This window comes from Ursus maritimus, unplaced genomic scaffold (assembly GCF_017311325.1).
Source record: "Ursus maritimus isolate PB19 unplaced genomic scaffold, ASM1731132v1 scaffold_19, whole genome shotgun sequence".
NCBI classification, from domain to species: domain Eukaryota; kingdom Metazoa; phylum Chordata; class Mammalia; order Carnivora; family Ursidae; genus Ursus; species Ursus maritimus.
The window spans coordinates 636,734-649,842 of record NW_024424341.1 but is presented as its reverse complement, the minus strand read 5'-3'; the positions used below and the strand labels follow the sequence as shown (position 1 = coordinate 649,842).

General features: G+C 58.2%; 1 protein-coding gene across 12 annotated transcripts in view; it reads right to left on the bottom strand.

Moving 5' to 3' along the window:
- Positions 1-13,109, bottom strand: part of ANKRD11 (ankyrin repeat domain 11) — a 186,799-nt gene that overhangs the window by 19,315 nt on the left and 154,375 nt on the right. For all 12 annotated transcript variants that reach the window (XR_005835549.1, XM_040633154.1, XM_040633157.1 and 9 more), the window contains one exon: positions 8,672-8,810. Coding sequence is in view for 11 of the 12 variants with exons in the window: in XM_040633146.1 (XP_040489080.1) it covers positions 8,672-8,810 (139 nt within the window). In the remaining variant the exon portion in view is untranslated. The remainder of the gene's footprint in view (positions 1-8,671; positions 8,811-13,109) is intronic.

Sequence of the window (13,109 nt, the reverse complement as noted above, 5' to 3'; positions counted from 1 at the left end):
CCCGCCCCGCTCCAGGACACCCCCAGCCCCACAGGTGCAGCGCGGTACATTTTCTGTGAGCTGCTCTGTCTTGAGAAAGCCGTGCCCTGCTGGCACGCGGGTTCCCACGCTTCGGGTGGCGGCTCCCCCGTACCACAGNNNACCACCAGCAAGTTAGTTTCTACCCCCCCCCCAGGACAGCCCAAGGAAGGAAATAAATTCCAGAACGTTCCTCCTAGTGACCGCAGACCCCGCTCTTGCACGCCGTCCCATTACCTGCACGCTGGCAGAGAGGCAGGGGCAAGTGTCCACACAGGGTGACCTGCGGAGCAGCTCCCCTGCCCAGTGGCCCCCAGGGTCCCAAGATTTAAGCCACACTTCCGCAGTGACCCAGGGCCACAAAGCCCAGGTTGCGAATTTGGTTTCAAAGTTCTCCCACGCTGACTGTGCCACTGACCTGCCCCTGGGTGCACCGCACCTCTACCTGCCTTCTCTGCTTCTCACTCCGCCACGGGCTGCTCCTTTACAGGTTCCCATGTATGAGCAGAGACAGAAACCAGACTGCATCCCTAGAACATCAAGCTGACCAGCCGCTCTGTGACGCCCCTGCCGACGCCGTGTTTCCAGCACAGCACCCCGGGTGCTAGAACGCTCCCATGCTCTGCAGTCTGGACCCAATTTCCACCCAGTCTCCTGGGACCACCAGAGCCTCTTGGGCCCCTGCCCAAGGAGCCCCCACTGAGCAAACACAGTTCGGCGGCTGCTGCCTCCCCCAGGGGAGTGGACACAGGAAGCCAACTGGAGGAGAAGAACGCAGAGCTCAGAGAAGCACATGAGGTGCCGAGAACTCCTGGTCATGGTGACAGAGGAGAGTCAGAGGCCCAGCCCTGCTCTCTGCTGCAGTGGACCCAGGGAGGAGCAAGGTAGGCTCGGGGCAGGTACAAGTGATGGTACAGGCTTAGATCCCTTAGAAGTTGGGGAGGTAAGAGAGGCATTTCCCATGAGTGGCAGATGAAAACCACTCGTGGCCTTTTGCCCAAAGGGCTTTCTGCAGTAACAGAGCATGCCCCCCCCCCCCGCCCCGCAGAGCAGGACACGACAGCACAGGCCTGTGGTCTCACAAAGTCACATGGAGGATGTGGAGACACAGTGCGCAGGGAGCCAGGAGCCCTGGATGGCACAGGACAATGCGCAGGGACACAAAAGGCCCTGACAGCCCCTCCTGGTGGGAGGGGCCTTGCAGCCCACCTTCCCACACGGCTCTCCCAGAGTGGAAACAGGATGTCTATGGGTCTTAACTCAGGGGAAACACCCAAATGTAACCCCATCTTCTAAGATGCCCGTCTCCTGATGGTGAAATGTGGTTCCCCAGCAGCACCTGCTGCGACCAGTATCCTGAGGGCCTTAGTCCAGCCGGGCCACGTACGGCCTGGGCTGAGGAGCCCAGGGAAGCTGTGCCCAGAGGAAGAACCGACTGCTGGCCAGAGGTGCCCAGCCACACAGGGTCAGTCCCACCTGCCCCTCTTAGCAGCTGCCGTGCCTGTGACGAGGCGTCCGCAGCAGGAGGGGGAGCAGGACGCACAGCCCGCCTCTGCATCCCCCACCCCTGCTGGGTGGCGTCCCCACCGGCCGGAGGAGGACCCACAACCCAAGGCGGCCTCTCCAGACACTGGGGAGGCCCCTCTGGCAATCTGCTAGCTTTTGTTTCTAAAATCTAACTGGAAGCAAAGGAGAACTGACACATCTCCCAGGCATGTGCCAAGTCACAAACCAGAAACCCGGCGCACGTGGCGCTGGGGAAGTTCCCCGCGGCGAGCCGCAGGCAGGGGTCAGCCGGAGGCCCAGGGCTCAGATGTGCTTCTAGTTCTGCAAGGGCTCTGCAGAGGCCCAGGGAAGGTGGCCCGGAGATCACTTGGGAAACACGGGCCCACTGTCCCAAAGGCTAGAGCGGGGCCGCTATTCCTGCTGGGTCCTTCCCTTCCGGTCTGTCCAGTCTGTCTCCCTCATCCCGGCTGTGTTCCCAGCGTTCTGACTGTGGCTGGTGAGGGTGATGGTTTCACACGAGCCTGGACAGTCCCCCTGCACCATCATCAGGAAAACACGCTGACGGGACGCCACCTTGGATTTCCATGGTGCGAGCTCGATGTGGTGACATCAGTGCCACACCGTGCCATCCCTTCTCGGGTGCAGCCCCCGAGCTGGCAAATGCAGGGGTCCCCGCCCTCCACAGCCGATCCCACCAGTAAACCCCCACCCCCTTCTCAGCCAGGCCTTTTGGAACACAGCACCACAACTGCAGGGCTGGAGTGTGGCCTCTCCCGATGGGGTGGTTCTAAGGGACCTCACTTTACAGACTCCATTTCCTGCCACTGCGCTTCCCTCCCCGGCAGAACCCGGACGTCTGGCAACAAGGCAGCTTTCCTCCGTGGAACCAGGCGGGAGTGCTGCCGGCCCTCCGGACTCCACGGCCACCTCAGCACCCGCTCTGCCCCTGCCGTCTTGTCACCACGCGCTGATGTGCATACCTACCTGTGTTCTGCCCACAACACACCCCACGCCTACACTCAAGGACCCTGGTGCACAAACGCCAAGGGCTCTGTCTTCCCAGTGCCGTCCAGCTGCTTTCTCTCGACATCCCGAACTTCTTTCCCGCTTCCTGTCTCTTCCTGCTTCTCTTCCGCAGTCCAGGCAACTTCCTTGGCTGTAACTATGAAGCCACAAGTTCTTACGCTCTGCGTAATGAGCTTTGTGGCCTGTCCACAGAAGCTTTAACTGCACTGGTAACTTTAGTTTCCACGTACTCCATTTTATGTATTTTAGAAACCAGCGCGGTGTTCTCTGGCAGCGCCTTGCTCCTCGCCCCCTGTCCAACTTCTCCTTCACCGCATCTACCGGGTCACGCTCCGTACCCAGCACCCCACGCGAGGGCCCCGGGGCCAGCTCCTTCCCAGGACGGCGCCCCTCCTCGTGCTCTGTGGTTCTGACCCGGCACTAGGGTTTGTCTGAACCCTGGGAAACTGCACGGAAGCCCATCTCTCCAGAGAGGACTGGCTTCTGCTTTGATCTGGGGTTGGAGGGAGGGAGACGCGCTCCCAGCAGCACGGGGTGACCCACGTTCTGGTCCCAGGCCTGCAGGGGGCAGGCTATGCGTAATTTCTGGGGACACCTCTCAGAGCCCCTTGCCCCGCCTGGGTTGGGGTCTTCTTCCTGCCTGAGGTGTCCCAGGTGTGGTTCTCATGGGCGTATCCGCTGTGGCCCTGACAGACCGGCGGCGGCTCTGTTCCTGGCTCCTGGGGACTTGGAGCGCTTAACCAGTCCTTCGTTATGTTCACCACTCGCCATCTCTGACTTCTGGGCTGTTCTGGCTGACGGCTTTTTCAGAAGACACAGCCCACCACACTGCCCAAAAGGGAGACCTGTAAGCCCTGCGCTCCACCCTAACCCTGCCATGGCAGCACTGCTCTGACTCTACTCCACGGGACAGCATTTGGTGGCGCTGCTGTGCAGTCACGGAGCTCACCGAGTCGGCAGGCAGAGTTTGGGGACATCTGATGGCAGGCAGGGCACTGGGCACGGGGGACACGCCAACGTCAGGAGCAAGCCAATGTGAAGAGTCAGGGAAGAACCACTTCTGTGGGACAGTCCACACACTGGAGCTGGTCCACACAAGGCCAGCAGCTGCGAGGGGGCTTGTCTCTGTCACCAGTCTCACACTCGGTTCCCCAAGTCCACCAAGACCAGGACCCACGGGCCCACCTGACCTGCATGGGGTGCTCTGACGTTCAGGCTGCACTTGTGATTGGCTTTTCCTTCCTCTTCCAGAAAATCACCACCACTGATTGCGTAGTAAACACAGAGGGGGCTCTTCAGCAAGCCCCTGGCTTCTCTGGTCTTAGTCTCCTCTGTCCAAGAAGGGAGGGGCTGGGGTCCCTCTCTGACATCTGCCTTTTCCTCCCAGGTCGCGGCTGTGTGGCCTCTACGGCTGCCTTTCTTCTTCTCTAGACGAGGGCGACCACAGTCCCAATTCCACAGGTGCTTGGGAATTCAGTGGGGGCTGCCGTGGCCGTGAAGAGGAAGCCAGGGTATCAGGAAGTGATGTTGGCATAAATGGCCCATATGATACAACCTCCCAACCACTGACCCTCTTTTCATGGCATCAAAGCATGGTGAGAACATTTAAAAATAAAAAGAAATAAATTATAATCCAAAGTTGCACCCACGTATGAACCATGCCATCAATCCTGCTAACCCTGGGCCTGTCTGCACAAGCCTCTGATGGCCCCTTGGCCCCTGCCTCAGACCCTGGGAGCACCACCAGGTGCAGTGGCCGCATCGCCACCCAAGCTTCTCCCAAGAGGACTTGAAGCTACAGCCAGCTTCCCTGGATGGGGCCCTGTGTGCCTTTCCCTGTGTAGATTTTGCTGTGTGCCCTGTCCGAAACCAGTCATGGTCCTGGGAGTCATCCCTCCGAGTAACAGAACCCAAGGTGGTAGTGAGGGCCTGGTTCGTCCACACTGCGTGGACAGCAGGGGCCCAGTGGGAGGCCATGATGCTGCAGATTCCTACCTACTCTGCACACGGAGGACACTGGGGATTTTAAGTAGAAAGAGCCTTCCTTGGCTCGTCCACACTCCCCTCTGTATGTACAGGAAGAAACTGCTCAAGTTCAGGGAGGAAAATGATGGAGAAGTGGCGTCACTGGGGGTGGCATGTGCCCTCTCCAGCCGGAGGCTCCCACAGCAGCGGCACTGCCCTGCTCACTGCACACCACAGGCAGTGCCTGGCAAGTAAGCAAGCGAGCAGAGAAGCCCTTCACCATCAGGCACGTGTCACCTCCAGCACACAGCAGCACACGGTGTGCAGAGCTCCCTGGAGTCCTGCAGACCCTGGCGGCGGAGCCAGAGTCCATCCTCAACCAGCGGAGAGCCCCCGTCTAATCCTACAGAACAAGGATGACCGTGATTTCAGTAAATATGTGCATGTCCCCAAAGCCCTAACACGGAGTGAACGAGTAGCTGACGCGTCAGCATCACTGACTAAATACCCAGACACAGGACACAAGCGTCTCATTCGTAAGACAAAACCAAACTAAGAAAACCTTAATTTCTCGTTACTCCAAAGAAACGTTCAGGTATTGGGAACAGGCAGCCGCCAGCTCCTGATGCCCCTGACAGGGCAGCCCGCGGGGGGCCCTATCTGGCCTCTGGGGACAGGCAGCACCCACCCCGGTGGCTCCGGGAAGCAAGTGGCACAGCTTATGTTCAGACGAAGGGACAGAAAACTGTAACAGAGCAGGAGGCTGATGAAGGAAGCCTGGAAAGGGTAGGTAAGCACGTAAACCAACCTAAACACCTGCTTACAGATTTAAGTTGAGAGAAAATCGAAACATGAAAAAGTAGACAGATTAGTATAATTTGAGTAAGTGTGGCCATTATATAGTTTTCATCCTAACACAGCAGGCGGGGAAGCACTTGACGTGGTGACCAGGGTCAAGCCGGTGGCGGGCGGACGGGGCAGGCTGGGCCGGGCTGCAGGGCCTCAGGAGACCTACCCGGGACTGGCCCCTCAGAGGCTCGCCTCGTCTTCAGTGGGGGGGCTGCCTTCCTCAGCAGCAACGGGAAGAGCTGGCCCTGGGCCTGTTTTTCCTGGACGATGTCAGACCCACTTTGGGTCTGGGCTGGCAGGGCTGCGATGAAGCGAGCACACGCCGCCCGCCCCTCCTGTGCCCACCCGGGGCAGACCCGGCTCTGCAGCGCGCTCTGCCGGGAGCTTCTGGAAGGACGAGCTGTCTGAGTGCCATGTGGGCAGCTGCAGTGATGAGCCGCCTGTGGCAGATGGGCCCTCGTCGCCCCAGGTGCAGACTAAGTCCAGCTCTCCCCACAGGCGGCCACACTGCAGTTGGCAGGCAGCCTCCAGGCCTGACTAAGCACTGTGCACAGAGGCCGTCTCTGGAGGGTCGAGGACACAGGACATCGTTCTCAGGCAGCTCGGGGATCCCCGGGCACAGGAGTGGCAGCCTCCTCCCACCTGGGCGCACAGCTGAGGAAACTCACTTTCGCCACACAGAACCCGGAGTTCTGGCGCCTTCTCCACGTCCCCCCCCCTCGGTGAGCACAGGGCTGCATCTTCCCAGCAGAGGGCGTCGGAGGGCCATGGCAGGAGCAGGGGCTGGGCAGGGTGGGGACGCAGGGGACACAGGGGACCTTCGGCGACAGCCTGGCCCCTCCAAGTCTGCCACTCCTGAGGACCCTCCCTCGGCCCCAGGGGACCAGAGCGCCCCTGTCTCAGTCACTCTGCAGAGTTCACTCCTTCACACCCCCGCGCCCGCCCCCGCCCCCCGGCTTCTGCCTCCTGACTCCATGGGAGGCACAGCCCCGCAGCTGGGAAGGCACGTGGCCGTAGGTGTCAGCACCTGGCTCAGGTATTCTGCTCACCAGAAGTGCAGGTAGGACCACGGCCTGCAAGGCCAGCCAGGAGCCCCAGCAGCCCACCTCTCAACGCTGTGCATGACACACCAAGATTCAGGTGTGAAAGGCTCCTGATACAAGTCACGCACAACACCCCATAGAGGAATCCTCTTAGCGGAACATCTGGCTTTGTTAACAAAGCCGGTAATCAAGATGTAAAATCGGCCCCCCAAAAGACGATCATAATATGAGGGCAAGCATTGTATTTCCTATGTATTTAAAGGTTTGTAACATCGTCCTTGCCTGGAAGATTTTATTTTCAAAATGTTCTTCGCTTGCTTTCTACCACACGGTGGCTCCCTCCCTGCCCTCACCCAGACCCACGACTTGCAGAGAAGAAACATGGGCGCTCCCTGCACACCCCAAGAATCTCCCAGAGAACCCAGGTAGATCCAGGTGAACCCACCTGGCAGCCTCTTGCTGAAATGCCAGCCATCAAGAGGAGGGTCCTTTAAGGCCGGCCAGAAACACACGAGCCCGAGAAGCCAACATCACAATAAAACGGGAATTGCCAAGAAATCCTACCAACCAGAGCAGAGTGGGCAGCCCAAGAACGTTCGCCTACCCAGGTGTGCTCCGCTCAGGCAACACCTGCTCCCAAGAAGCAGAAGCTCCAACGCGGCCTCCTGGGCTCACAGCTGGGCTGCTGGGGAGTTTATAGGAACGTCCCAGAGGCTGGACAGCAATCTCGGACCCCCACCATCCAGAGAGCTAACGACCAAACGGCGATACCAGGCTCTCTACAACCAAAACTGGTGCAGGCACTGCAAACAGGAGGGAGGACTTCCGGGCCCGGTCTGATTTCTTCCAGACCTAAAGCCTGAGTCACAGCATCTCTGCAAGCCCCTCCATTCTGGCAGGAGCCCAGCGTCCACATGCATCCACCGGCCCCTCCGCTCTTCCGTAGAGCGTCGGCCCCTCCGCTTGCGCACCCACCCCTTCCTGTCCCCACTGTGCCAGTCCAGTCACAGGAGCCGTGGGCCCTGTCACACCCCTGTGAAGGATCCCTGGGGGTCCATGACACCTTCTTCATTCCTAGCTGGTAAAACCAAACCCACTTCTCTGGCTTTGAACTAACCAGACGTATGCCTGGGGAGCACCTGCACAGTGTGCTGGAGAGGGACCTGTGGCCTAGTGAATAAAAGCCACAGCACCGACACATTCTCCAGGCTGTTCCTTCTGCCATTTCTCCCAATTTCTGCACATGCTTATCTCGTGTCAGTACCCGTCGCTCTCCCGCTACATGACACAAACCCTCATATGCAGGAAGCCCCACCCACAACCCCATCAGGGTTTCTGCTCCTTGTCCTATGGCTGCATTCATGGTTTTGCAGGTTCACCCCAGGTTCCACGGCTCTCTGGGAATTCTGTGCCCCTTTTTACCCCTGCCTGTGACCGGCATACACGTCTGCAAAGCAGTCAGATGACCAGCAGGCCAGGAAGGGCCCTGAGCACCAGAGTCAACAAGAAGAGATATTTGGGCTGGCAGGAGAAAGGCCCAGGGTGGGCCACAGGAGCTGAGCAAGGTGACATCAACTTGAAAGTGCACGTGCCAAGTATTATCAGCCCCCCTTTCATACACGCACACAGATACACATGCACGCTGACGTGCAGACGCGCACACCTACACAGGGTCACATTCACGTACAAACACATCCTTGCTCTGCAACCCCAGGCCCCACCGCACCGGCAGGAAAACGGCACTGGCTCTGGCTCACTCAGGGTTCCCTTCGGCTTTTATTTCAAACAACTGGGTTTAACTGATGTGCTTTTGCAGACTTAAGGGGAAACATGCTTACCCTCCAGCACAAGTCTTCCAAGCCCACACTCACGCCTACAACTGGGTGCATGCCGGGAGCCTCGCTGGGTGTGCTGGGGGATGGGGGAGTGTTCCTGCTTGGCACTCTTGGGGGAATTCTCTGTGTGTGAACCTCCCCTATCAGCACCGAGTCACCCCGCACATCAAGATCAGAGAAGATGCTCTTAGACCTCACTCCAGACTCCACCCAGGCCTCCGGCAGGACTCCTCCAAGAGTCCTGGTGCAAAGCTGAGAGGTGCAGAGAGGCTGCGGGGGCACCTGTCCTGGGGGCACATCCCAGGCAGGGTCCAGGGTCAGGAGATGCCTGAGGGAGGGGCCGTCAAGGACATTCTCTGTGGCAGAGAAGAGTCTGGCAGGTGACGATGGCCTGGGGTGGTGAGCAGGGAGTGAGGGCGGCACCTATACCTGTGTCCGAGTCCTTCTGCTCTCCATTGGCCCCCACGGTGAAGGGTAGCTTCCGTTTGGTTGCTCGCTCCCTCACCTCCTTCCCTCCATCACTGCGATCCAGCTTTGGGGTCTTGGTCAGAGAAACTTTATCTTTATCCTAGAAAAGAAAGTGACGCTTTCAGACATCATGCCCAAATTAAGTTCTTGGAATCCTCACATTTGCTGTGATTTCAATTCATGTGCCAGGAAAAGCAAATCCCTTACTTGGGGCAATGAGAAGCACAGCCTGCTAGCCAGGCTCACATGAGCACACATGGCTCCCTCCACCTTCCTCTGGCTCCACACGGCCCCCCTTCTCCTCCTGAATCCCGAGTATTCCCATGACTGTGAAAAGAGGAGAGACACAAGTTGTCTCCAACATGGTTTTCCCGGGGAAGGATTAAATAATGAGGAAAACAAGAGCTGGCCTTAAAAAGGGAATGTCGGCAGGTGGAGAGTTCTGTTTTCCACCAAGAACTCCCCTATGCATGGAAGGAGCCCAAAGCCCCCTGCCTGTCTGGGCCTCCCGAAGACACCTCCCTTCCCGGGAACAGGCCTCTCACCCTTCCCCAACTGATGTCACCACATGCCGGTGACACTGTGGGGCTGTTCTGGGGACAGATCCTGCAGGCCAAATCCCTGGTGCAGGAGGGTGGGCAGGGCGTACTGCCATCACCCTCTTCCTGGTCTTGTCTCAGGGCTGGTCCCTCCTGCAGGGTGAGGATCAAGAAGCCCAAATCCCAGCCCCATCCTGACCAGCAGGCCAACCTGGGGCACGTCAGCCCTGTGCCTGCCCTGGTGCCACCAACTGTAGAATGACAGACGGCACCCACTCACGATGAGTGGGGGGCTCAGTGCGCAGCGAGCAACATAGTCACTCACTGTGCAGTGCTGTCCACACAAGCTGAGGTGGTCCCATGCGGAAATGGACATGCACAGAGCCCTGGAGGGCAAGGGTGAGGCAGCCCTATTCCAAAATGATGAAGGACCCAGCGCTGAGCAACGGCAGGAGCCCCTGCCTTGCTGGCCGCGGTAGCTAAACACCCTGGACGCCCGCACCCCTGGCTGACGACACGTCCTGGGTGGGGGCTGCTCAGTGGAGACTTCCAAATTCTAACCGACACCACGGCTCCATGTGCTCTCAGAGCAGCACTCCCAGTCTCCCTGCCCTGTCCACGGTATAGCAAGAGGCTTTGGGGCGCACGCGGTGAGCGCCTGGAGGCAGCACGCGCACAGCCTGCTGTGCTGGCGGAAAGGACTGCTTCCGCGCCGGGGTGCCTGCTGTCTGCACTTTTCCGGAAGCTGTCAGTGAGCATGGTACAGTCACAGCCGCACCCCCATGCCACCCTCACAGCAGCAGGGGTCCTTGGGATGCTCCCGGGAGGAGCCACCTGTCAGCACGAAGCATGGCCAGTCCTCATCACCTGTGGTCCTGACAGTCTTCCAGCTTAAAGAGCCAGCCATGGCACCTACCAGCCGTGGCGGTTAATGAGACACACCCTCAAATGACCAGGGAGATTTCTGCCAGAACACATAGCCAGCTTCAAGGGCATCTGGAGTGCAAAGAGGGGCCCCGGGCAGGGCCTGAGCCATGGCAACACTGCTGGGAGATGGGGCCACACAGATGCTAGGCGTACCACACCTCCAGGGACGTCCACCTGTTATCACCTGCACCCTGCCACCCCACCCAGCACTGACAGAAGAATGGAACCCATCAGCAAAACCCCCAAACTGCAGTAAACACCAACCCACTGAGAACACTCCCGACCCACTGATGGATTTCATCTACACGTTTATATAAAAGAGGCAATAGAAATCAAGTATTCAGGAATGCAAGAAACTCAAAAACCAATGTAACTCACCACATTAATAAGGGAAAGGAAATCATATGATCACCCAACAGTTGCCAAAAAACCTGGTGATAAATTCAATACCGATCCTGACAAGAACTCTCTGCGCACAGGAGTCGGGACCTCCTCCCCTGACCAAGGGGTCCCACGACCTGACACCTGACGAGGGGGGTGTTTCCCCAAAGAGGGGGAGGCAGGGACGCCTAATCACAGCTGCTGGAGAACAAAACGAGCGTTTTTAAATGAGCAAAAGACGTGAACACACCCTCTGCAAAAGGAACCAGCCACGTAACCAACTCACATTTGGGAAGATGCTCCGCGTTAAGATAATGCAAATGAAAACCAGGAGGAGGGAACCACGCTCCCACCAGAGCGGCTAACACGAGAGACTGACGGCATCGAATGTTGGCAAGAAGGTGGCGGAGCAGGCAGACCTGGGTGTTTCTAGCATCAATGCGATGCACCCCCACGTGCGCACCCACGGCACTCCTGTTCCTGAGAATAAGGAAGAAACCTCACTACTGCCCATCAAAGGCGGAGGGATCAGTCGAGCCCAGCCCAGTCACAAACGGAGGTTCCACGGCGTCAGAAAGACAGCCGCGCACACAAGCTCGCGGAGCGTCTCCCACAGCGGGCAGGTCCCGTGTACTCGGCCGCCACACGGAGACACACAGGCTCCTCTGTCATCACATGTGGCTCAAGCCCTCCCCCCTTTTTCCCCTGAAGAGTAACAGAGTATTAATCTTAAGATGTTATGTGTATACATGAAAACTAAACCCTTCAGATTAATAAGTGAATCAGAAGCTGCTGGTTACAGAAAAGCAGCTGGTTTCTCCGGACTGTAGATGACCAGGAATTGATGTTATTAAAGAGTCACTTCAGTGAGTATCAAAAGACATCAAAACACAGGCATGAATCTAACAAAATCTAACAAACCCTGCGCACAACGACAAAACATTACCAAGAGAAACAAAGACTTAATAAACATGGAGGAGTGCTCCTGTTCACGGTCAGAGGCTGCAGAACTGTTAACAGAACGATTCTCTGCAAACTCAGCTTTACACTCGAAGTGACCCAATCCAAATACCAGCAGGCTCTCTGTGGGCACCAACCAGCTTACTCCGGCCTGCGTGGAGACGTGAAGAGTCCAAATGAGCAGCAGATGCCGAGGAACCACAGGCGCGTGGACCGTACAGGGACGGCAGCTGCTGGAGGCGGCCCTGCAGCAGGGACCGAAGGGTCACACCGAGGGGCAGAGGCTGCAGCCGCACCTCCCTGGGGACAGAGGCTCCGCGGTGACACAGCGGGGGAGGCACCCTGTTCTGTAAGTGACGGAGACCATGGGAACATCCACGGGGAAGCAAGTACACACTGACCCCCGCCTGACAGGGCACACAGCGACAGGAGCCCATCCTCATCACCGGCATGCCACAGGAAAGCAGAGATAAAAGCGCCAGATGCCGCCACGCCCCCGAGGGACTAGAGGTAAGCCGTACCGCCTGTGTGACAAGGACAGGAGCTGGCCTCAACTCTCGCAGGGACAAACTACTAAACCGTATCTACTGGTGTACACACGTTCACGCCTTCACTCTGTCACACCCCACGTGGAGCAGCCCAAATACACCTTCGCAGAAGAAGGTGCACAGAAGGGGCTGGACACTCGTACGGTGGAGACCGCACTGGGAGGGGGGGTGCTGCCCACAGGAAAAGCCTGCAAAGGGGATGTATGTTCAAGCGCAAGTCCCCTCTTATAAATCCCAACAGGGCCTCGAGGTCCCTCCACAATGACGGATATCGGGAGGGAACCGTAAGGAGGCCTCCCCCAAGCCGGCGGCCATACAGCATATTCTGATCTGGATGCGGGTCCATCCCAGGTTTTAAAAATGAACTAGACAATACGACCTATTTCACTACAAAGTTGACAGTTCCTGAGTCCCAGCTCCGCACCCACGAGCCGTGCGGGAAAAGCCAACACCTGTAACGTAACCAGAGCGGGTCAGGGGCTCCCCCTTGAGCGGCACAGCAGCTCCGACGGGGCTCTCAGGACAGACCCGGAGTCAGAACCTTGCTGAGCAGCGGGGCTGGGGCAGGGAGTTCACTCCAGGCTGTACTACTGAGCTTCCCTCGCTAGCAAAACAGGGGTCGCAACAGAAGCCAACAAAATGTCTATCTTGGGTGGTACCGAGCTAAGAAAAGCACAGGGCTACCTTACTTGAGGAAAGAGCAAAGCCAAATGCACACGTCTCCTCTGGCCAACATGTGTGCACCACTCCCGCTGCCCACATCAGAGCCAGTTCTGTCCAGTGACTGCTCTCCTCAAGGAAAAGAAAGCAACTCAAACCAGCCTGGAGCGAGCCCTGTGTTAGAAGGCAACCTCTCCACGGCAGGACGGAGCTCTGGAGGCCTTTTCTGGCGTCTGCCTCAGTGCAGCAGGCCCTCTGGGCCAGCCGTGCGGGTGGAGAAGACCTGAGCTGGGGGCACAGTAGTGTGAAGGTCCAGCTGCCCACCCAGTCTGGAGGCAGAGAAGGCAGCCCGGAGAGGGGTGCATGGGGCCTCTCCCTTGTCCT